This window comes from Sinocyclocheilus rhinocerous, unplaced genomic scaffold (assembly GCF_001515625.1).
Source record: "Sinocyclocheilus rhinocerous isolate Xijiao unplaced genomic scaffold, SAMN03320098_v1.1 scaffold86, whole genome shotgun sequence".
Lineage (NCBI taxonomy): Eukaryota > Metazoa > Chordata > Actinopteri > Cypriniformes > Cyprinidae > Sinocyclocheilus > Sinocyclocheilus rhinocerous.
Window position 1 is genome coordinate 503,081 of NW_015650012.1, and position 24,381 is coordinate 527,461.

At 37.1% G+C, this 24,381-nt stretch overlaps 1 protein-coding gene across 1 annotated transcript in view; it reads right to left on the bottom strand.

The window, feature by feature from the left end:
• LOC107711297 (adenylate cyclase type 2-like) overlaps positions 1-17,233 on the bottom strand; it is a 54,573-nt gene extending 37,340 nt beyond the window's left edge. The window contains exons 1-3 of the mRNA XM_016516267.1: positions 16,807-17,233; positions 7,592-7,789; positions 38-199 (exon numbers count right to left, since the gene is read on the bottom strand). Coding sequence (XP_016371753.1) covers positions 38-199; positions 7,592-7,789; positions 16,807-17,151 — 705 coding nt within the window. The 5' untranslated portion in view covers positions 17,152-17,233. The remainder of the gene's footprint in view (positions 1-37; positions 200-7,591; positions 7,790-16,806) is intronic.
• Positions 17,234-24,381: the final 7,148 nt, after the last annotated feature.

Genomic DNA, 24,381 nt, shown 5'->3' on the forward strand with positions numbered 1-24,381 from the left:
CACACACACACACACACACACACACACACACATTTACCTGCCAGACGAGGGCCTCCATGTGGCCCGTAGTGTTTGAGAGCCAGATGCTGAGCACTAGTGTGTGGGAGGATGAAGTGAGGACACTAGCGATGACGGCATCCCTCATGGAGAACGGCAGCATGGTGTACACCACAAACACAATAAACAGGAAAAACGACACCTGCAAACAGAGTTAAAGGTGCATTAGACTGCCATTTAACATCTACAGCTCACAAACATAGGACAGAGATCAGATCAAGATAAATGCTGAAATTCACTACATGACTTTCACCCAGATCTTTGCCCCGATTTACAGTTCAGATAAGTTGACGCTAGTTGCTGAAAGTCAAAATCAGTCTGCAGATTTGAGTTGACAGATTTGACAGAAATTTGTGTAGTGTATGATGGTCACAGACTTTTAGATTTTTAGCATTAGGCTATGTGGTTTAGTGTATGATGCCCAGTTGTAACTATTTACAAAGTCGGCAAGTGCATGATGCCTAGTGTTTTAAAATCCATTCAGATTTTCATATATAAGCAGATGCATAAATAATGCAATCACCAAACATTAAACAGCATATACTGTAAATCAAAACTGCCTAGCGTTACCGAATGAAATCGACCCAGGAAGTGGTATAGGACTGTGCAAGCTCTGGGGGTGCTGATGGAAGCGATCTACTCCATCTGTTTTGATCATCATTCTGAATGTAGTCTTTGACAAAAAGCGCAGTTTTCTCAGCTTTTTGTTCACTCAAGTGTTGATAAAAAAGAATGCATGAAGCTAGAATTTTTTCTTTCTTTTGACATATTGCATGTTCAGATATTCATACAACACAATATTCTGGAGGCCATTAAATTTTTGTGAAAGTGATAAAAAATGCTGACGGTGGCTGGCAACTTTCTTTAAAAATGCTGGCAGGGAAAGAGTTAAGTGATAAAAAGTAGTTGCAAATGTTTTTAAAAATACACACACTCATCTCTGCACCAATAAAAAGCGCAACACTTTTTACTGCATGTCTTGCATGATTTGGAAGGAAATTAAACACTAAAATGACATTGTTATGTTTCATTCCAGCATGAAAACTGTAGATTTAGGCATTTGTTAGGCTATTTGTATCTTTGAAATTTGCTTCATCGAGTAACTGCATGGCGTTTTCATGACGACAAGCACTTCAAAAATTGAGCTGATACCATGATGAAACATGGGTCGTGAGTGTTGGTTTGCTTTCCTTCGCCCACAATGCTGAGAGAGTAACAGGCTCTCAATCAATGCTGACAATTTGACATGTTTGTGCACAAAGGCCTTTATTACAGGAGAGTTTTACAATTCATGTTGAGGTGGACTGGAGCTCATTCTGACACCGACAGTCTCGCAAACGCCAACCATCCTTAACCAATCAACCACTCAACATCAATAATGGACTCAAAAATGCAAAATCATCTGTGTATATTTGTGTAATGTATTTTGGGCTTACATATTATGTATATAATATATTTGTGCTCTGGCTCAGCTGTCCAATATAGTATAAATTTTTAAAGAGATTTTTATGTAATACATTTTTCACCCTGCAGCCTGTCGTAACAGCCTGTTTACAAAGCAATCTTGCTGCACAAAATGTGCTGCTCAAACTGTTCATACTAAAATGATCAGGGACACTGTTAAAAATAAACTTCAGCCACTTTTTCCTAACACTGGGATCCTTTAGAATAATATAAAGAAGGCTGGAGCTACACTCAGCCAGAAGCAGCACAAGGTTTGGCAAACTTTCACTACATTTTACTCTTATCAGTGGTTTATGTGGTGTGCAGGAAAAAAATATCTATCCTGCTTTTATCTTATTATCTCAGGTTTTTGATCATCCAATATTCCTCATTGACGTAATAAATGTGGGAACTCCTGAGCTGATGCATTCATCATCAGAAAGTTACGTACATTCAGTTTAGTAAATGCACTTTTTTGACTGGAAAGATAGATAGGCTCTGGAAGTTTCAGTGTACATCAAGCTCTTTTATCTCAAAAGATCAAGGAATTTGTTTGAAATTTGATTTGCAGCTTTTACAAGAGGTGTAGCATACTCTGATAAATTAAATGAAGCTGAAAGGAAAATTAATATAAAGAAAATAATATATAAAAAGAAAAACGGGACATATGCTGCACTTTTTTATATATATTATTTAGGTCACACGTCACACTTTAGTTTGGGGACCAATTCTCACTATAAACTAACTATAAAAGTAAACTAACTATTAACCTAAACTTTTGCCTCAATAAACTCCTAATTTGCTGTTTGTTAATAGTTAGTAAGGTAGTTGTTAAGCTTGGGAATGGGGTAGGATTAAGGGATCTAGAATATGGTCATGCAGAATAAGACATTGATATGTGCTTTATAAGTACTAATAAACAGCCATATGCTAGTAATATGCCTGCTAATAAGCAACTAGTTAATAGTGAGAATTGGTACTTAAAATAGTGTTACCACTACCTTTTAGTGTTATGTTATAGTTACTTAGCTGTTGCTACCTTACTTTTAATACTTCTGAAATATCTGTTATCATTGGTTAATCTGTGTGCTAACATATGCAGACATTTATCAGGATAGCAAAGTTGCTAAATACTGAACGAGTATTAATATGCAGGAACGTTGCTAAGGGGGTAAGCAATAAATTGTACAAGAGGGCCATAAAACCTAGCGATGCCACTGCCCACATTTACCCCTTCTTTCTTCAGTTTCTTCCTTCTGTTAAACACAAAAGAAGAATCTTGAAGAATGTGGTAGTTGACGGTAGCCATTGACATCCATAGTATTTTTTTCCATTCTATGGAAGTCAATGGCTACCGTCAACTGTTTTAATACCAACATTCTTCAAAATATCTTATTTTGTATTCAACAGCTGAAAGAAACTCATACAGGTTTGGAATGACATGGGGATGAGTAAATGACAGAATTGTAATTTTTGGGTAAACTATCTCTTTAATATGTAAATGAGGGCAGTATTTTTTGAAAATGTTTTGCACTACCAACATTCATATATTTCAAAAGAACAAGAAACATTCTGTTTTTCACAATATGTCCCCTTTAAATGATCTGTAGTCTTTGAGTTAGTGCCAAACTGCAGGTTTCAGCAGGTTTTTAACGCTTGAACGATGTAATACGCTCATAAATATTCCAAAACTTATGTTTTATATTTTCTTACACTGAGTGCTGTTTTTTTGTGAGCGAGGGCTCAATTTAGCACTGGAGGAATGGCAGATAGGGCACTGGACGGCAGCAAAGCCTAATGGATTTCTGGCTTGGTCAGCCTCACAGACCACACACACACACACACACACACACATACTGCCAAAAAACAAACAGATTGCAGGGCAGTGATTTTTTCAGACACAACATGTCTTGAGCCTTATCGATCGCCATTTCCACTCTGTCCGGCGCAGAGGAGGATCAGAGAAACTGTCAGGAATGGTTACATTTGGCTTGTGAAGGAGAGAGAATCCCCTAGCAGACAGAACGCTCCGCTGGGCTCCGAGCCGAGGGGCATCTCGCACTTTCACCCCGGATTGGACAGACAGTTTGTGTTTTCGCTAAAGTTTTGAAGCGTCAGAGTTTAGCCTCAAGAATTGGCAAGGTTAGATGCTTAATCTCTCAAATGAACTGATTGCTTGCCAGTTCCATGCCTGCTTAAAGTTCTGGTCTATCTGCTAGCAGGATTAAGACCGGCAGTTCAATTCAGTGGTCTTATTCTACATCAGACCAGGTTATACGGCACTGAATCCTAAATATTCTCTCTTTGGCCTCTGGCTCCCAGTACAATTTCTGGGAACTAGAGTGATGAAGAAATCAAGCATGATACAGCATTAAACTGACAGATCAAGTGAAAATATAAACAGTTAAAAGGTGTAAATTACAATTTCATGGAGAAATAAACACTGTAAACAAAAAATATTTAAATTAATATGGACATATTTCTTGTTCATTCAACGTCAAATATTCAGATGTGTGCAGCGCATTTTACGTTATTATTATAATTTTTTTCAATTATAATGTGTATTTTACTTGTGTAATTTTCAGTGTTGGAACCAAAATTTACTACCAGAATTAACCTTAACACATTAACTGCATTGATTCCTGACTGACAGCAGTGGCAGCTGGTGATTTTCAAATGTAGGGATGCACCTACCTGTCACCTGTCAACGACAAAATGTGTATTCACATATATATTTTTTTTATCATAGTGACTGTCTACAATGCTGCTAAAAGCGGCTTCCCACTTCTCACTACTTGCTTCCCACACCATCTTAGAGCAATCGCCATTGATTTACACAAGAAGGCATTTTTCCTTTGCCCTCCTCCTTTTTAAAAAAGTATTAAAAAAGTGACTCAAAATCTATTTTTCACCTGTCTGCCTCCTTCACTCTCTCATCACTTCATTAGTTCCCCATCATTCTTTTACATCCTTCATAAGGCATTCAATCAGCACCTCTGGCAACACCAAATTGTGGGAAATGAAGATACGCAAGACAGTGTGTTTTTGGGGGTCTTTTCTTCTGATTTGCCCTCAGGCTGATTGGCGTAAGGTGAGTATGGCTACCTTTTGTTCCTATGCTGACTCTGAGCTCAATTATGTTCTTTCTTCTCTACAACATACAAAGGCTGCTGGCTTTTCACGGGCGTCTCTAATGGAGAACTACTGCTGTGGGTTAATAATGCCTGCATTACAGACTTATGTGAGGAATAGTGAGGGCTTTTCATCTGCAGTAGTACCTCGACCCATGCTGGCGACTCTATAGTAGGGGACTCTATAGTTTTTCCTTGTAAGTGTTGCAAAGTGACTCCAAGTGTATAGCTTATTAGAGCTCAAGCAATGTGGCTGTGTAGCTTGTTGCACCTCAAAGAACATAACCAGAGAGAAAACTGTACTAGGAGCACAGTGTGTAGCTTAAAAATCTACAGTAAAAACAGGAAATTAAATACGGCATAGCCTAATAGAGCTCCTTAAGTCTTCAACTATCGTAGACGTAGCTACTGTGCAATTCAATTCCGCTAATAAGCGCACACATGCTACTTCAAGACACATCCAGAAACATTCAGAAACTCTTTGCTAATTAGTACTTTGCTGCAGTACTCTGAGTGCTAATTAGGTGGTAGCTTATTCAGATCGCCTGAACCCGACTAGTTCTTCCCGTCACGTATGCGAAGCCTTATTAGCAGGCTTATCTGAATTTCCTGCACCATACACCTGGTTCCCTCTAGAGCTAAACCTTCGGTCACAGCTCGTGAGCTCAGACTGCACTAAGCGTAGGGAGTAAATTAGCATGGCCCAGTATCACGATTTTCTATACATTAATTGAATTGTGGCTCACCTAAATGTGGACCAATACATAACAGAGTGAAAGGTAATTTAGTTCCTTTAGCCCCTTTGTCTCTAAAACAGGCCATCCAGAAGAAACAAAGCAAAGCAAAGCAAAACAAAACAAAAGCAATGAAACACAACGCAAAGCAAAGCCAAGTAAAACAGAGCAGAAAGTAATAAATAAATAAATAAAAGCAAAGCAACGAAACACCAAGCAAAATCAACGCCAAGCAAAACAGAGCAGAAAATGAAAAATATATAAATAAAAGCAAAGCAACTAAACGCAAAGCAAATGCAAAACAACAGAACAAACAATACAAAATAAAAGCAAAACAGAACAGAACAAAAAACCAAAGCAAAGCACAACAGAACCGAACAGGAAAATCAAAAGAAAGCAAAACAAAGAAAACAAAAATCAAAAGAAAGCAAAGCAAACTATAACAAAACAAAAGCAAAACAGAACAAAAAAAATCAAAATGAAAGCAAAGCAAAGAAAACAAAATAAAATTGCAAAAAAAAAAAAAGATATTGCGGGAGCACGATCAAATAATGCAACTACAACTTTGGGCCATTCATTAATATGGTATTCATAACCTCACTTCTGGATAAAATTAGTGTCTAATCATCGTTATCCAAGGAAATGTTATAATATGCTTTTTCAGTTACATGAAGTATAGAAAAACATGGGTTACTTACTTTAGAGTTTTGCTGTATTTTTATGGCTTTTCTAGTGCTTGGGAGGCTCAAAGTGTAGGTGATATAAGAACATTCATAGCTATTCTTAACCAACGATTGAAAGAAAAAGCACACGAGGCATGGTATACATCAGTTATAGAAAATAAAAAGTTAAATATATATTTTACAATACAAATCTTTGTTAGTACAAGAGAGCTACACTGCGTCTGTATATAACATGCAACTGGTACGATCATTGTTCCTTTTTAGATGTTCAAGTCATCATTTAGCTATAGAAACGGGTAGATGGAGTAATACATCAGTGGCAGAAAGAATCTGTAATTATTGTGTTAACATCAAATATTTCTGTGAGAGAAGTTGAGAAGCATTTCTTGTATGATTGCTCTTTGTATGTGGATTTGAGTAAGAAATATTTAGGTGATCTTGTTTCTTGTTGGTGATGTCTGTACTGATGTGTCAAGTGTTTGTGATTCGGAGTATGCATGGAGATTGTCATTGTATATATACCATAGAATGAAGAAAAGAGTATCTGCCATGTCATTGTGATCTTGTGGAACTATGGGCAGAGAGGCCATATATTCCTGAAAATAAACTGAACTACAAACTACCTCACTTCTGATGGTGACATCTCTCCAAGATAGTGGGCATATTAATTGTTTAAAATGGATGTCATGTAGGTGCCACCTAGCTTTTACTGAAGTAGTTCCTAGGGAAATGTTGCCGCCCTTTGACCAAGAGCCAATTTGTGTCATATATGCATATCTCATCATTTCCAGATCACTGAGCCCATCTGAGTTATTAAGTCATGTCGAGCAAACAGCCTGGATGACTCACGGTGAGCTACATTTACTCGTGCACAGAACAGCCGATCTCTCCTCTTACAGCCAGCGTAATATCATAACTCAAGAGCTGTTTATAAAAGACGACCAAACCGTGGATGTTTTTGCCATCTTGTTGAGTGGTGGCTGGGCTGATTGCACCTCCTCCTCGCTAACGGAGCAGAGTGGGAAGAAGAAAAAACAAAGTGTGCGTACAAGCTAAGCAAGTCTGTTTAATACCTGATTTGTTTTATGGAAGCAGAGGCGAACAGAAATAGCGCCAACTGTCATAATTACTCTAAGACATGCATTTATGTTGAGACTGTGTCACAGTCATTAGCCAAAATCCTGCGTTAAGCAGAGTTCAATGGACTAATGAATGATTCAGTGCACAGAACAGCTCGCACACTAAAATTCATGAATTACTGTGCAAATGACTGAAGGAAAATGACACTGCGTTAGTGAATATCTGCATGATTGTGCAGCGCTTTCATTGCGTCTCCTAGCGCTTTACATCCGAGCAATTTACTTGAACATCTACATATATAGATTGCACTGACGCAAGTCATGTTTTATGCATGGCGTATACTTAATTCTGAGCACTTCAGTATGATAAAAGGTAAATTAGGAAGTGATAGCCGTAGAGGTCGAAGGTGGTCACTGAAGAACGATTGCGGAGAGCGATGAAAGTGCTGTCACTCGAGTCTCACCTGGTCCCATGGACAGATGATCCCACCGAAGAACATGAAGAGGTAACCCATGGCAACCAGACAGCCCCAGATGAGCAGGGAGAAGAGGCGGAGAAGCTTTTTGAAGACCGACTCAATGCAGACGAGGATGAAGATGGCGAGAAAAATGGCCAGAGTTGTGGGCACAGTCATGATGAAGGCCATGTGCTCCTCCATGGTCTGTGGAAACACAATGACAGTTCACGGCTCATTCATTGATGCATTCGCTAGCTGATGAAGAAGAGAACTGTCTATTGAGATGTGCTGGAAAAGAACAGACAAGGCACATTTAGAGCTGGATTTAATACAAAGAAGAACTGAAAGATAGATTCTTCTATGATCTTATGACAAAAACTCTGACCCTAACCTTATACTTTGAACCAGAGTTCAGTCCATTATGTCCAAACTTTTTCATTAGCATAATGTGCTCTGTCAAAGTGTATTTTGTGGGAAAGTAGTGTTTTTACTGTTGAATTATTAATATGGACAATTAACATTTGAAAAACATTTTATATCGTTATATGGGGTTGGCGTTCATAAAATGTAATCAAATCAATTAATGTATATTAAAGTCAACATGAAACAACATTTGCAACCAATTCACTTCCATTATGTGGCATATTTGAGTGAAACAGGATATGCAATGAAAAATGTGAACCGGATAAACTGATTCATTGTAAAGAAAAGCTTTGTGGTCATTTAAAATATTTTTGAAAGAAGTCTCTTAAGCTCACCAAGGATGTATTTATTTAATTTTTAAAAATGCAGTAAAAACAGTAACTTTGTGAAATATTATTACAATTTTAAATAACTGTTTTGAATTTTAATATATTTTAAAATAATATTAATTTATTCCTGTGATGGCAAAGCTGAATTTCCAGCATCATTACTCCAGTCTTCAGTGTCACATGATCCTTCAGAAATCATTCTAATATGCTGATTTGCTGCTCAAGAAACATTTATTAGTATTATCAACTTTTGACTGATTTAATGCATCCTTGTTAAACAAAAGCAGTAATTTCTTTCAAAAAATCTTGACCATTTTATGGTGCTTCTGTGTTGTTTTGGAGACTTGAACGTCTACAATAGTCTGTAGTAAATTTAACTGCATGGAAAGGAGTGATCAGTACATTCTTTCAAATTTCTTTTTTTGTATCTCACGTTACGAAGTAGGTAATACTGATTTGGAATAGAAGGTTGAGTAAATGATTTATTTCTGGTAGGACTATCCCTTTAAAAAAAGGTAAATATGGTCAATTTAATTCCATACTGACTTGAAAGAGGCAAACCGTGAGCTTTCATAAAGTCTATTTCTACCTGTAGCTCTCATCACCATTCAGTAATTCTCTGTTTGACTGCAAGAGTGTGAGGGACTCAGTCTAGACTTACAGTCACACACTCACAGACTGTTCATCTACTACAGACGGAGACAGAAATAGACAGAGCCGCGGCAGGAGGGTACAGTCAGAGAAGAGAATTTTAATAACTACATTATAGCTACATTATCTATGCAGATTTATTGGAGATGACTCATGACATATGCCATGGAGGGTTTATTACGGTTTGAATTGAGCAAAGACGACTTCATTCTCTGGCCATCCTTAAAGCTATTCAGCTAAAAAAAAAAAAAAATCACAGATTACAACCACATCATTCAATTCAGGTACTAATTATTTATTGAGGTGTGTGTGTGTGTGTGTGTGGCTTGTACGGGTGCTGTAGATGTGGCTAATGTGGTGTTGCACCATCGGTTCGGATGACTGTGTGTGTGTTTTGTGAATGATGAGAGAGCACTGAGCTGGCAAACTCACAGTAATATAATGCCAGTCCCACAGTATCACTCACCAGCCATTATAGGAGACACCCCAGGGAGTACTACAAATTCAAGGGAACTCTGGCACGCAGATCGATTCTCAATGAACTCTTGGGGAACACACCCTTTTTGTTTCCATTAGCCACAGACAGACAAAGAAGGGCCCACACCTGCTTCACTTTTTTATGCACTGAAATAACTCAACATAGATTATAACTTGAAAATGAAAGAAAATAAAAGTAATAAATAATAAATGCTTCATTGTGAAAAAGTTGCTGTCACAAAGCTAGGGAGTTCAGCGTGGTTGCTAGGGGATTGATAGATGGTTGCTAAGACGTTCTGGGTGATTGCTACAGACTCACGTGCTGCAGGGATCATGTATTTTTGTAGGCCAAAACACAGACGCGAGCTCACATTTTAGCTTTTTCGGATCCATTGTCATGAAGCCAATTGGTTTTTTGAATGGGATTTTGGTTAAATGCCTTAAATAATGTCTGAATTTTTACCTGTCTTGAAAAAGGCAGTTGCTAACAAGTGTCTAAATGTGACTACAGAGATTGTCATTAAACATCATCACACTGAATAGGTAAACTCATACTCGCTAGTCGCTTTCACAGCCTCACTGTTTATAATCACACTCTTGCTAACTATTCTAACTCAAACTTCCAGGGAAAAAGACTGAAAAAATTTGAAGGGAAGCACTGGCATAGTTTGTTTAGCTTACATTTCTACTTACTAGTCTTCAAAATTCATAAGTTGTGTTGTGAACAAAACATGTAAGAATCATAAACTTTTGTTGGTCACAAAGCTTATTTTCTGCAATAATAAAAAAAAAATTTAAATAAAAAATAAATAAATAAATAAAGGAAAAATCCTATTGGGTTTTTGTTGAGGGAACCAAGGTGACATTAAAACTGCATATGAAAACTTCATACCACACATTCATAATTTATTTTTGTTACTTTTACTTTTGTGTACGTTTTTTTTGTTTGCCTTGTCACAGACCCAGATTTTTTTATCTAAAAATGTAAAAAGCCATCAATTAATTATTACATTTAAAACTATGATAAACTAAAATAATAATAATGTAAAAAATTTTTCATTTGTATACATTTTTCAAGAATTACAACAGATGTGGTGTAATTTTGACCACATTGAACATATGTACCCAAAGTACATTTTTGGTGAAGTACTTCTTTAAAGGGATACTTCACCCAAAATATTCTCTCTAGCATTTCAGATGTATATGACTTTCTTTCTTCAGATGAACGCAAATATATTTCGAAAAATAATCCATCAATAATCCATGTGAGTTCACATAATGCCAGTGTACAAAGCAGACTCACAAAGCTGATGCTTCAAAAACAACACAAAGCGAACGCAATAGTAACCGATAGGTGTGTCTGAGAAAAATACTCATATTTTGAACCTTTTGAATGTACCATTGTTTCAAGCCAACTCTCATATGTGCATTTAAATGATTAGTATTTTTCTCAGTGGTTCATCTACTGGGGTTTTATGAGTTATCATTGTGTTCACTTTGTGTTGCTTTTGAAGTGTACGCTTTGGAGGTCCCATACACTTGCATTATATGGATTCACAGAGGTAGATTATTTGTCTAAAGATCTTCATTCCTGTTCATCTGAAGAAAGACACTCATACACATCTGAGACGGCATGAGGGTGAGTAAATGATGAGAGAATTTTCATTTTTGTGTGGAGATCCCTTTGACAAGGAGACAACATGCAGGAGATTTGAGATGTAATGTGTAAAGAACAAGAACAATCAAGGTAAATATCACTTGCGAACAGAATTGTGTATAATTTCCAATCAAGCTGTAATTTTGTCAAATTATGACAAAATGTGAAAGTATTCATCATCAAAACAAAAGAGTGTCATTTTATTCCAAAAATGTTTAAAGTGTCACATCCACCCTAGACATTTCTATCACAGAAAATAAAAAATATAATTTGAGATGTGGTGGAATGATTTTCAAAAACAAAACAAATCAACAATATAGACAGGATAATGATAATAATCCATGTATCATTCGATCATTCGTTTTTTTTATTTAATATTGAAAGTAGAAAAATGAGAAAACGGCTCCTTTTTCGTTTTTTCCAAAAAACGAAAAACGAGAATTCAGCTTAAATTTTCGTTTTTCGTTCATGGGTGGAAAAATGAATAAACAGCTTGAATATTCGATTTCTACATGTGGGCGGGAATTAAACGCCCCTTTCTGCTGATTGGTCAGCCGAAGATCAAACCGTGCCTTTTCTACTTTCAATATTAAATCAAAAAACGAATGATCGAATGATACACGGATTGATAATGTTAGTCTACAAAGTAATTAATTCTATTTTAATTATTTGTTATGTTCTAGAAGAATCCAGGGCCTGGATTTATAAGTCTATGTTCATTTCTTGTTTAGCATCTTTGTCTACTTGACACCACCTGCACACTCTCAGAAAAAAAAGGTACAAAAGCTGTCACTGGGATGGTACCTTTTCAAAAGGTACACTTTTTTATCTTATATACAGCTAAAGGGTGCATATTAGTACCTTGAAGGTACCATTAATGTCTAGCATCATTCATGTCCGTTGCATAGTGGTGCGAGTTATGAGCAAAGGGTTATATTAGGATTTGTTTAATTTACATGCAATAATAATGCTTGCCTTAGCAAACACTACTAAACAATGTGCATCCATCTGACATTCCCCTCCCTCTTTCCAGGGCAATTATAATTAAATGTCTACATCAAAGTGCAGATTCACTGCCTACATGATTAGCCATGAAATCCCTATTTTAGGCCCATTCCCATCAGCCCTTCTCCTTCCTGTTCTCCTACTCTCCTCACTCTTTCATCCCTCACAGCATGAATCAGACTTGGCTCCTATCAGTCTCTTTTCTTCACGCTATCAAGGGCCAGAGCTCATATAGCCAGCTGATTGTGCATGTGAGCCCATTTAAATCCATTTAACTCCATTTTGCAGGGGCCACGAAGGCAGAGAGACGGACACATCGAGGTGCTTTGTTACAGCACTATCCCTTCCACAGGCACTTCCTGCTCATTTGTCTGAGCATTTCAGTTTAATCTGAGTTTGTGTTTGTTTACTGTGGTTTTGCGGCCCTGCAGACTTGCTGATGGGGCAAAAATGTAAAACATGCCACTCACCGTCAGCAGAAAGCAAACTTACACCGTACCCACATACTCATGTATTTTTAACTGTCAAAACAGAGCCACACTTTCATTGTCTCACAATTGCAGTACAAAAAAAATAAAGATTCTTGTATTGCATTGTGTGATGTGCGTATATAATTCCACTAGTGCACCTGTAATTTTTGGAACGGTATGGAGTCATGCATTTTTCATACTCTTATTATTCTTCCAAAGTACTGACACTCATCTCACACAAGCATCTATTACAGCTTGCTCATCAGTTCTGTATCCATATTTACACTCAGCTTTATAATAAAAGAAAGATACAGTGGCAACAAAAGATTTGGATAAACCTGACACACTTTAAGGAATGTTTCTTTACAAGAATTTTTTATTTGTTTCAAATTTACTCACCCTTAGGCCATCCAAGATGTAGATGAGTTTGTTCTTTATGGGAACAGATTTGGAGACATTTAGCATTACATCACTTGCTCAGCACTGGATCCTCTGCAGTGAATGGGTGCCGTCAGAATGAGAGTCCAAACAGCTGATAAAAACATCACAATAATCCACAAGTAATCCACACCCCTCCAGTCCATCGATTACTGTCTTGTGAATGAATGAAGTTTTGGAGTGTTTTTGCTTGTAAACAGTGCTTGATCTGTGCATATTTATATCCTAATTCAGACAAGATGACTTTTTCACTGGAGAAAGCAATATTATTAGCTGGAAGCAATGGTTTGAAGTTAAAATGTTTTAATGATAGGGATGTAACGATTAACCGCAAGCCGGTTGAAAATCGATTGGTATCAAGTGTGTTACATAACACATAAATCATTGCCTGATGGGCTATTATTCATTTTAGTTAAGAAATTGCCAATTAGAAGATGCTTTTTAAGTGAACAACTGAATCAAAATATATAGTTCCTACGTCAAAAGCACAATTCTAGTAGTGTGTCCTCAAACCATGTGGCTTGTCGAGGAGAGTGGCTTGTTTTCTTAATTATCAGACCCACGATTTTCACCTGGCGGATCATAAAACTGGCAAAATAAATAAATAACTGGAAACACCTTAGGTATAGCTACACTACTCTTGCACAGTCAAGCACCACTCACATTTTCTTCAAAAATTAATACATTTATTTTTACTTTGATTCTGTACTTAAGTAAACTTTTCAAGTATCTGTCATTTATTTTGGGATACTTTTACTTCACTACATTCTGAAGTATGATATTGTACTTTTTACTCGACTACATTTCATAAAAACATATAATTTCTTGTTATTTCAAACTGAAGAAATCAACACCCGCTCTGAGACGTGATAGTGATCGCAGACAAGCTGATTATATTCAATGAACCTGTTGAATTGGTCCGCAAAGCAGGAACCAATTCAAATTCGCAAATCGAATGCTACATAGGCAAATTGGACTTATCCAGTTTTTGAACTAAATTTGCTGAAAAAGTGTATGAAATATTTAAACATGGAAATGTCTACATTTGCATGTCACCATATGTACATGTAGGCTACTTTAGATAAAAACTACAAATAACGTAAAAAATCATTGATCAATACATTTTACTTTCAATACTAAAAGTACATTTAGTACATAAAAAATCAATACTTTTGTACTTTTCCTCCAGTATCATTGAAAAGAATTACAGATACTTTCACTGGAGTAATATTTTATTAGGGTATCTGTACTTGGACTTGATTTGTGTACTTTGTCCACCACTGGTTATAATTAATTTCTATATAACTAAAGTTGTGTTCAACAGGTCAAGATTTTGAAAATGTGTGTAATGGCCATTACACACCAGTATACATGTTTTTCTTTTTTGGTAAAGGAAAAACTCCTTTAATTAACCAGTGCACCTGATTAATGTGGCTTTCCAATCGAGTGAACTTTTGTTCTTGTTTTCAGCCGTGTTATCGCACGCCTCCACCAGCCCTCCATCAATCTTTAATCTCTCAGGACAGTGCAGCAGCAACACAATCTTTAGACAGATTTGCTGTGAAAAAACAAGATAAGCCTTCAAAGAGGAGAAGGCAGAACTTCCTGCCCTGAACTGAAACAAAAAGGCACGACGGACAGAGAAATGCCGATAAAGCAACGCTTGTGTTTCATGACATTTTTCAGCCCCATAAGCCAGCCTGTGTAAAACAGACTGCTGTTTCCAAGATAAGAGCCTCAGCGCTTCAAAACAACATACCCGCGGTCAAACCACAGGAGCATGATGGGAGCTGTGTCACCACACACACACACACACACACACACACAAACTCTGCGTAAATGAAGGAAGCGGGTCCCTGCGCATTGGGCAGTAAATGTTACCGTCTGAAAGAATGGGGTCTAGGGATGATCACGAGCGGCTGCCTAATTGATAAGCGAGGTCGATGAACTGAGATTTGTTCTGTTTTTGTGGCGATGCTTTAATTAGCATGCTGACAGTGTGCTGGGCTTTAGCTGATGGGGGATTCAGTCTACGCTTTTGATCTCAGTCCTCCAAAAACTCTGCAATGGACTGAGCTATCAATTCCCTTAAAAACAGGTGATTATGTGATCATGATACAGTAGGTGATCTTTCTTTGGGATGCGCTTCATTTCTCTAATCTGAACTCTCCCCATTCCAGTGAATTCACAAAATAAAATGCAACCATTTCTGATGAGCATCAGCCGACACAATATACCAACATACATAATTTTGTTAATAAAGGAACAGCCTTTTTCAAATAAAAATCTTTTGTAACATCATAAAAGAGTTTGCTGTCAATTTTGATCGATTTAATGCATCCATGCTGAATACAAGCATTAATTTCTTACAAAAAAATAAAAAAATAAATCTGACCTTATACTTTTGAACCCATTACACATAAACACAGACAACTGAGCATCTGGTGAGAGAGAATGCGAGTCAGAGAGAGAACGAGTGAAACAGCAGGTGAAAATGAGGGTTGCAGAAGTGGCGCTCTCAGAAACAGCTCTCTCACCAAAGAGATTCACACAATCTGCCACAGAGAGAAAAAGACACACACACACGCAGACACAGAGAGAGAGAGAGTGCTGCACTCCACACACAAGGGTAAAAACACTCTCTCATAGACCAAAACCCCATTTTTGCAGCGCTACCACAACCACAACTGTGGGATGAGAGAGGAAAATGAATGGCCTCCCATAATAGGAACAAAACAAAAACAACCTAAAGGGACAGTTCACCCAAAAATGTACATTCAGTCATCGTTTACTCGCCCTCATGTTGTTCCAAACCTGTATGACTGTCTTCCTGTTTACAATTACTTTCTTTTGGATGTGAACTGAAGCCTTCAAGCTTCAAAACTGACATAAAAGTGTCATACAAGTGGTTTTTATGACATATGCCAAGTCTGCTGAAGTCATATGACAGCTTTGTTTGAGGAACAAGTCTGGAGCGATATGTCAGTAAATATGTTAAACGATTTGAACTATACTTAGTATGAAATAAATGTATTTTAAATATATTACTTTTTTTTACTAGGGACCGTCTATTAAATATTGACTGATTGTCCATTACTCACTAAAAGCTATTGTATTTTAATGTAATTAAAAGAAAAAGAGCGACCAGAACATTCTTCACAACTTCTCTTTTTGTGTTTCACAGAAAAATACTAATTATACAACTTCATAACAACATGTGTGAGTAAATATTGACTGAATGTCAATTTTTGAGTGAAATATAAAGAGTGGTTCTCAACTGGTATGTCTTTTCTGATGGGGTCGCAGACAGAAGTGAAAATGCAACGTTAAATGCAAATAACCACATAATTGTGCATAGTTTATGTAGAAAAATAAACAGACTTATCAACTTTTAAGAGGGAGGAGAAAGCGCTACCCAATTTTTTTTACTATTGACATCAAAGGCCGTGTGAACAATCAAACTCTACGGTATTTCGCCACAAATTCATCGGTAACTTTGCAGAAGCCAGTCAAATTCAACAGATGCCAATATGAACTGGTTATACGACTATATGCCCTCACCCTGAAAACCATGGACAAAACTAAACAAAGTAAAAGAAAAGCATTTTGACAGAGCGAAAATTCAGTTTTGGGTTCAATAGTTGGGTCACAACTTGATTTCCAATGCAAAGTCCTGAAGCAAAACCAGTTGAGAACCACCTGAGAAACACTGTGGTCCAATGCGAGACAGAAAAGTACAGAAGAGTAGGTGGATAAAGAACAGAGTCTCACCAGTCCGGAGGCAAAAAACACGGCGAGCAGAGCCAGGCATGCTCCCATGACGATGAGCAACAGGAACACGATGAGCGGATGCTGCTGGCTCATACGGTAGTAGGACTCGTACACCCAGTCTGGAGACTTCAGCCCCCCGGACGACGCCACCATGTCCTCCGGACCCTCCAGCAGGTACGTCATCTGTTGGGACATGGGGTCCAGCTGGACCCCGGAGCCTTCGTCTTCGTCCTCCTGCTGCTGCCGTTCCGGCTCGTCCTCCTCCGTGAGAGTGCTCAGCTGCGGCGGGTGGGACAGATGCGTCCCGCGCCAGGGCAGGAGAGAGAGCGCTGCCGCACGCAGCATTCTCCAGCCAACATGATGAACTGAGCAGCGGAGAGCGACTGAGACACGCACGAGAGAGCTTGTGAGAGGAGGAGAGAGAGAGAGCGAGAGAGAGAGAGAGAGAGAACACGAGTGTTTGTTTGACAGCAAGGCAGAGCGCGAGCTCTTATAGTGACTTCGTAGAGTCTGTATCGGAGAGAGGAAGAGAAAGTCTTCAAAAGAATGTGAAGGGAAGAGAGGAGGAAAAAGGAGGACAGAGGAAAGGGAGTGGTGGGCTTGACGGAGATCCAGCAGGCGCAGTATAATGTCTGCTATGCAGTGTGTGGCAGGTTCAATGATACGAGTTAATTAGAGATGACTGATTAGACACCCAGAGGAAAATGTGTCGCTCAGATGTTGCTCTTTCATAGCTCAGGAGACTTTCACATGGTTATGCTTCACTGAAGTATCAACTCTGATTCTTCAGATATTCCTTGGATGGAAAAATAAATAAATAAATAAGTGATATATAATACACACACAAGAAAAATAAAAAAATAAAGAAAGAGAAATAATATAAATATAAACAAATCTACATCTAAACATTAATGAACTATATATATATAATATAATAATAAAAAAACTTAAAATTTATTAGGTTGATCTATATATATTAGTGCTGTCAAACGATTATTCGCGATTAATCGCATCCAAAATAAGTTTTTGTTTACATAATATATGTATGTGTACTGTGATTATTTGTTATGTATATATAAATACACACACATTCAGTATATATTTCGAACATATTTACATGTATATACATTTATATATTTACATTATATTTTCTATCATATATATATTTAATATATAAACATAATATATTTTTCTTAAATATATACATGCTTGTGTTTGTATTTATATATACATAATAAATATATACAATACACACTCATATATTATGTAAACAAAAACTTTTATTTTGGATGCGATTAATCTTTGCATGTCACCATATGTACATGTAGGCTACTTTAGATAAAAACTACAAATAACGTAAAAAATCATTGATCAATACATTTTACTTTCAATACTAAAAGTACATTTAGTACATAAAAAATCAATACTTTTGTACTTTTCCTCCAGTATCATTGAAAAGAATTACAGATACTAATACTACAGTAATATTTTATTAGGGTATCTGTACTTGGACTTGATTTGTGTACTTTGTCCACCACTGGTTATAATTAATTTCTATATAACTAAAGTTGTGTTCAACAGGTCAAGATTTTGAAAATGTGTGTAATGGCCATTACACACCAGTATACATGTTTTTCTTTTTTGGTAAAGGAAAAACTCCTTTAATTAACCAGTGCACCTGATTAATGTGGCTTTCCAATCGAGTGAACTTTTGTTCTTGTTTTCAGCCGTGTTATCGCACGCCTCCACCAGCCCTCCATCAATCTTTAATCTCTCAGGACAGTGCAGCAGCAACACAATCTTTAGACAGATTTGCTGTGAAAAAACAAGATAAGCCTTCAAAGAGGAGAAGGCAGAACTTCCTGCCCTGAACTGAAACAAAAAGGCACGACGGACAGAGAAATGCCGATAAAGCAACGCTTGTGTTTCATGACATTTTTCAGCCCCATAAGCCAGCCTGTGTAAAACAGACTGCTGTTTCCAAGATAAGAGCCTCAGCGCTTCAAAACAACATACCCGCGGTCAAACCACAGGAGCATGATGGGAGCTGTGTCACCACACACACACACACAAACTCTGCGTAAATGAAGGAAGCGGGTCCCTGCGCATTGGGCAGTAAATGTTACCGTCTGAAAGAATGGGGTCTAGGGATGATCACGAGCGGCTGCCTAATTGATAAGCGAGGTCGATGAACTGAGATTTGTTCTGTTTTTGTGGCGATGCTTTAATTAGCATGCTGACAGTGTGCTGGGCTTTAGCTGATGGGGGATTCAGTCTACGCTTTTGATCTCAGTCCTCCAAAAACTCTGCAATGGACTGAGCTATCAATTCCCTTAAAAACAGGTGATTATGTGATCATGATACAGTAGGTGATCTTTCTTTGGGATGCGCTTCATTTCTCTAATCTGAACTCTCCCCATTCCAGTGAATTCACAAAATAAAATGCAACCATTTCTGATGAGCATCAGCCGACACAATATACCAACATACATAATTTTGTTAATAAAGGAACAGCCTTTTTCAAATAAAAATCTTTTGTAACATCATAAAAGAGTTTGCTGTCAATTTTGATCGATTTAATGCATCCATGCTGAATACAAGCATTAATTTCTTACAAAAAAATAAAAAAATAAATCTGACCTTATACTTTTGAACCCATTACACATAAACACAGACAACTGAGCATCTGGTGAGAGAGAATGCGAGTCAGAGAGAGAACGAGTGAAACAGCAGGTGAAAATGAGGGTTGCAGAAGTGGCGCTCTCAGAAACAGCTCTCTCACCAAAGAGATTCACACAATCTGCCACAGAGAGAAAAAGACACACACACACGCAGACACAGAGAGAGAGAGAGTGCTGCACTCCACACACAAGGGTAAAAACACTCTCTCATAGACCAAAACCCCATTTTTGCAGCGCTACCACAACCACAACTGTGGGATGAGAGAGGAAAATGAATGGCCTCCCATAATAGGAACAAAACAAAAACAACCTAAAGGGACAGTTCACCCAAAAATGTACATTCAGTCATCGTTTACTCGCCCTCATGTTGTTCCAAACCTGTATGACTGTCTTCCTGTTTACAATTACTTTCTTTTGGATGTGAACTGAAGCCTTCAAGCTTCAAAACTGACATAAAAGTGTCATACAAGTGGTTTTTATGACATATGCCAAGTCTGCTGAAGTCATATGACAGCTTTGTTTGAGGAACAAGTCTGGAGCGATATGTCAGTAAATATGTTAAACGATTTGAACTATACTTAGTATGAAATAAATGTATTTTAAATATATTACTTTTTTTTACTAGGGACCGTCTATTAAATATTGACTGATTGTCTATTACTCACTAAAAGCTATTGTATTTTAATGTAATTAAAAGAAAAAGAGCGACCAGAACATTCTTCACAACTTCTCTTTTTGTGTTTCACAGAAAAATACTAATTATACAACTTCATAACAACATGTGTGAGTAAATATTGACTGAATGTCAATTTTTGAGTGAAATATAAAGAGTGGTTCTCAACTGGTATGTCTTTTCTGATGGGGTCGCAGACAGAAGTGAAAATGCAACGTTAAATGCAAATAACCACATAATTGTGCATAGTTTATGTAGAAAAATAAACAGACTTATCAACTTTTAAGAGGGAGGAGAAAGCGCTACCCAATTTTTTTTACTATTGACATCAAAGGCCGTGTGAACAATCAAACTCTACGGTATTTCGCCACAAATTCATCGGTAACTTTGCAGAAGCCAGTCAAATTCAACAGATGCCAATATGAACTGGTTATACGACTATATGCCCTCACCCTGAAAACCATGGACAAAACTAAACAAAGTAAAAGAAAAGCATTTTGACAGAGCGAAAATTCAGTTTTGGGTTCAATAGTTGGGTCACAACTTGATTTCCAATGCAAAGTCCTGAAGCAAAACCAGTTGAGAACCACCTGAGAAACACTGTGGTCCAATGCGAGACAGAAAAGTACAGAAGAGTAGGTGGATAAAGAACAGAGTCTCACCAGTCCGGAGGCAAAAAACACGGCGAGCAGAGCCAGGCATGCTCCCATGACGATGAGCAACAGGAACACGATGAGCGGATGCTGCTGGCTCATACGGTAGTAGGACTCGTACACCCAGTCTGGAGACTTCAGCCCCCCGGACGACGCCACCATGTCCTCCGGACCCTCCAGCAGGTACGTCATCTGTTGGGACATGGGGTCCAGCTGGACCCCGGAGCCTTCGTCTTCGTCCTCCTGCTGCTGCCGTTCCGGCTCGTCCTCCTCCGTGAGAGTGCTCAGCTGCGGCGGGTGGGACAGATGCGTCCCGCGCCAGGGCAGGAGAGAGAGCGCTGCCGCACGCAGCATTCTCCAGCCAACATGATGAACTGAGCAGCGGAGAGCGACTGAGACACGCACGAGAGAGCTTGTGAGAGGAGGAGAGAGAGAGAGCGAGAGAGAGAGAGAGAGAGAACACGAGTGTTTGTTTGACAGCAAGGCAGAGCGCGAGCTCTAGTGACTTCGTAGAGTCTGTATCGGAGAGAGGAAGAGAAAGTCTTCAAAAGAATGTGAAGGGAAGAGAGGAGGAAAAAGGAGGACAGAGGAAAGGGAGTGGTGGGCTTGACGGAGATCCAGCAGGCGCAGTATAATGTCTGCTATGCAGTGTGTGGCAGGTTCAATGATACGAGTTAATTAGAGATGACTGATTAGACACCCAGAGGAAAATGTGTCGCTCAGATGTTGCTCTTTCATAGCTCAGGAGACTTTCACATGGTTATGCTTCACTGAAGTATCAACTCTGATTCTTCAGATATTCCTTGGATGGAAAAATAAATAAATAAATAAGTGATATATAATACACACACAAGAAAAATAAAAAAATAAAGAAAGAGAAATAATATAAATATAAACAAATCTACATCTAAACATTAATGAACTATATATATATAATATAATAATAAAAAAACTTAAAATTTATTAGGTTGATCTATATATATTAGTGCTGTCAAACGATTATTCGCGATTAATCGCATCCAAAATAAGTTTTTGTTTACATAATATATGTATGTGTACTGTGATTATTTGTTATGTATATATAAATACACACACATTCAGTATATATTTCGAACATATTTACATGTATATACATTTATATATTTACATTATATTTTCTATCATATATATATTTAATATATAAACATAATATATTTTTCTTAAATATATACATGCTTGTGTTTGTATTTATATATACATAATAAATATATACAATACACACTCATATATTATGTAAACAAAAACTTATTTTGGATGCGATTAATCGCGATTAATCGTTTGACAGCACTAATATATATATATATATATAAACAATCTAAAATTCCTTAGGTGGAAACAATAAATATAATAATACAAATAAATATATAAAACAATAAATATAATAATATAAATAAATAAATATAAATAATATAAAATCCCTTGTGTAGTATACAGTAAATAAGTAAGTAAATGAATAAAGATGTCTATATATCTATATTTATATGTATATAAAACTAATATGAGATTTATTAGGTGAAAAAATAAAAATACATAAATAAATCATACATCATAATATAATCACATTTAAAAATAAATTAACAAAAAATAATAGTTAGTATAGATAAGATAATTTGGTCTTAGAAGAATTTGATTAAACATGTTTTCGTTCATATCGATGAACTTCTGATTTCAGACTTTTGAGAACCTTGGCACAGTTCAAGACATTGAAAAATCTAGTATGAAACTCTAGGAGACAAATGAGATTTCTGACAATTTCTGCCGCAGAGTAAAAATAAATAAATAATAGTAATAATAAAATTAAAAAAGTTCATTTTGATTTTGCTCCATATTATCTCATTGCAATCTAGGAGAAACAATGGGGATATTAAAGAGATTTTCCTTTCCTATGGGGAGAGACTTACAATAAAAACAACATTAATGAATGAAAAACCAAAGACAACAGACTGGGTGAAAAGAAAGAAGAGGAAACAGGAAACATAATAAAGCGTTTCCTTATAGCTACTGTCACCAAGAAAGACAGGATCCAAGATCCTTGTTGGTCCTGGAATAACATTCCAGTCAAGGTTTAGCTTTAGAGTGAAGCTGTCTTTGCTCACCTAGCAAACCAACCTATACTTTGCTTCTGATTTTCGAGGCAGCTAATGCTTAGGAATAATGGATAGGGTTAGGACTTGACAGATGATCCAAGAACTCGTCATACTTGTTAAAATCCTTGTCACCAGCTGTTGCTCTTTTACCTGCGAGTCTCTCAGACGACTCTCTTTATGTACTAAGTAATCCTGCTGTATTCCAGAAGGTCTTGTGAAGCTGCGAGGGGTGACTGGGATTACACTCTCCAGAGGTAATTAGACAATAAATGGTCTGCTTCAGTTGAGTCAGCAGCCGTGCCGGTCAAGAGCTCTGTGAAGAAAGAACCTCCCAGTTCTTCTCAACGTCTTTAAGTCGAGGCTGCACTTGCAAAAGAAAGACAGATTGTTCAAATAACATGACTGAAACATCTTTCACCTCATTAATAACAAAGGAGTCATTATAGCTGACCACCAGCACTGTTATGAGAGACACTTGAGGTGGGAGTGCACTTGTGGGTGAAATCATCACTGCAATCAATGATTAAACATTTAGCTGAAGTGAATAATTCAGAACTGAATTATTGAATCAAATAACACCGGACTATAATCCACATGCCTTGAAATAAAACAAAAAATAGATGGATATAAGGGTAATAGACCAAAGAGAAATCAGATCTGGTCTTGAGGCCCTGAAGCGCTGACTTGTGGAAAGAAATGTCACCAATCCAGGAAAAATTGGATGTCAGAAACCACTAAACCTACAGGAATAAAACAAATGCAAATTTGACTCTACGCATGACAGGTAATCATATCTATAATAGACTATTTTAATTCATGTCATCCATATTAGAGTGATGTGGCATGGATCATTGAAGATAACCAGAAAATTGATGCAACATTTGAGCCTTGTTCCTTTCTTCAGAGCGATTTTCCGTGTAAAAAGTGTACTGAAATTCACTTTGGATACACACTACCATTCAAAAGCTGATTGGGGTCGGTAAGTTTTTCAAAGAAGTCTCTTATGCTCAGCAAGGTTCCATTTATTTGAATAAAAATACAGTAAAACTAAAATCACTTTTAGTTGTTTTTGAATATGTTAAAATGTAATTTATTCCTGTGATGCAAAGCTGAATTTTCAGCATCATTACTCCAGTCTTCAGTGTCACATAATCCTTCAGAAATCATTCTGATATACTGATTTGCTGATTAAGGCACATTTCTTATTATCAATGTTAAAAACAGTTGTGCAGCTTAATATTTTTGTAGAAATCAAAAAAAAAAATGTGGAGAAGTTCAAAAGAACAGCATTTATTTGAAATAGACATCTTTGGTAACCAGTGTTGTGCAAGTTACTCTGAAAATGTAATCGAATTACTGATTACTCCTTTTAAAAGTTATCGCGTTACTGTTCTGGTTACTTTATTTCAAAAGTAATTAGTAATTAGTTACATTACTAGTTA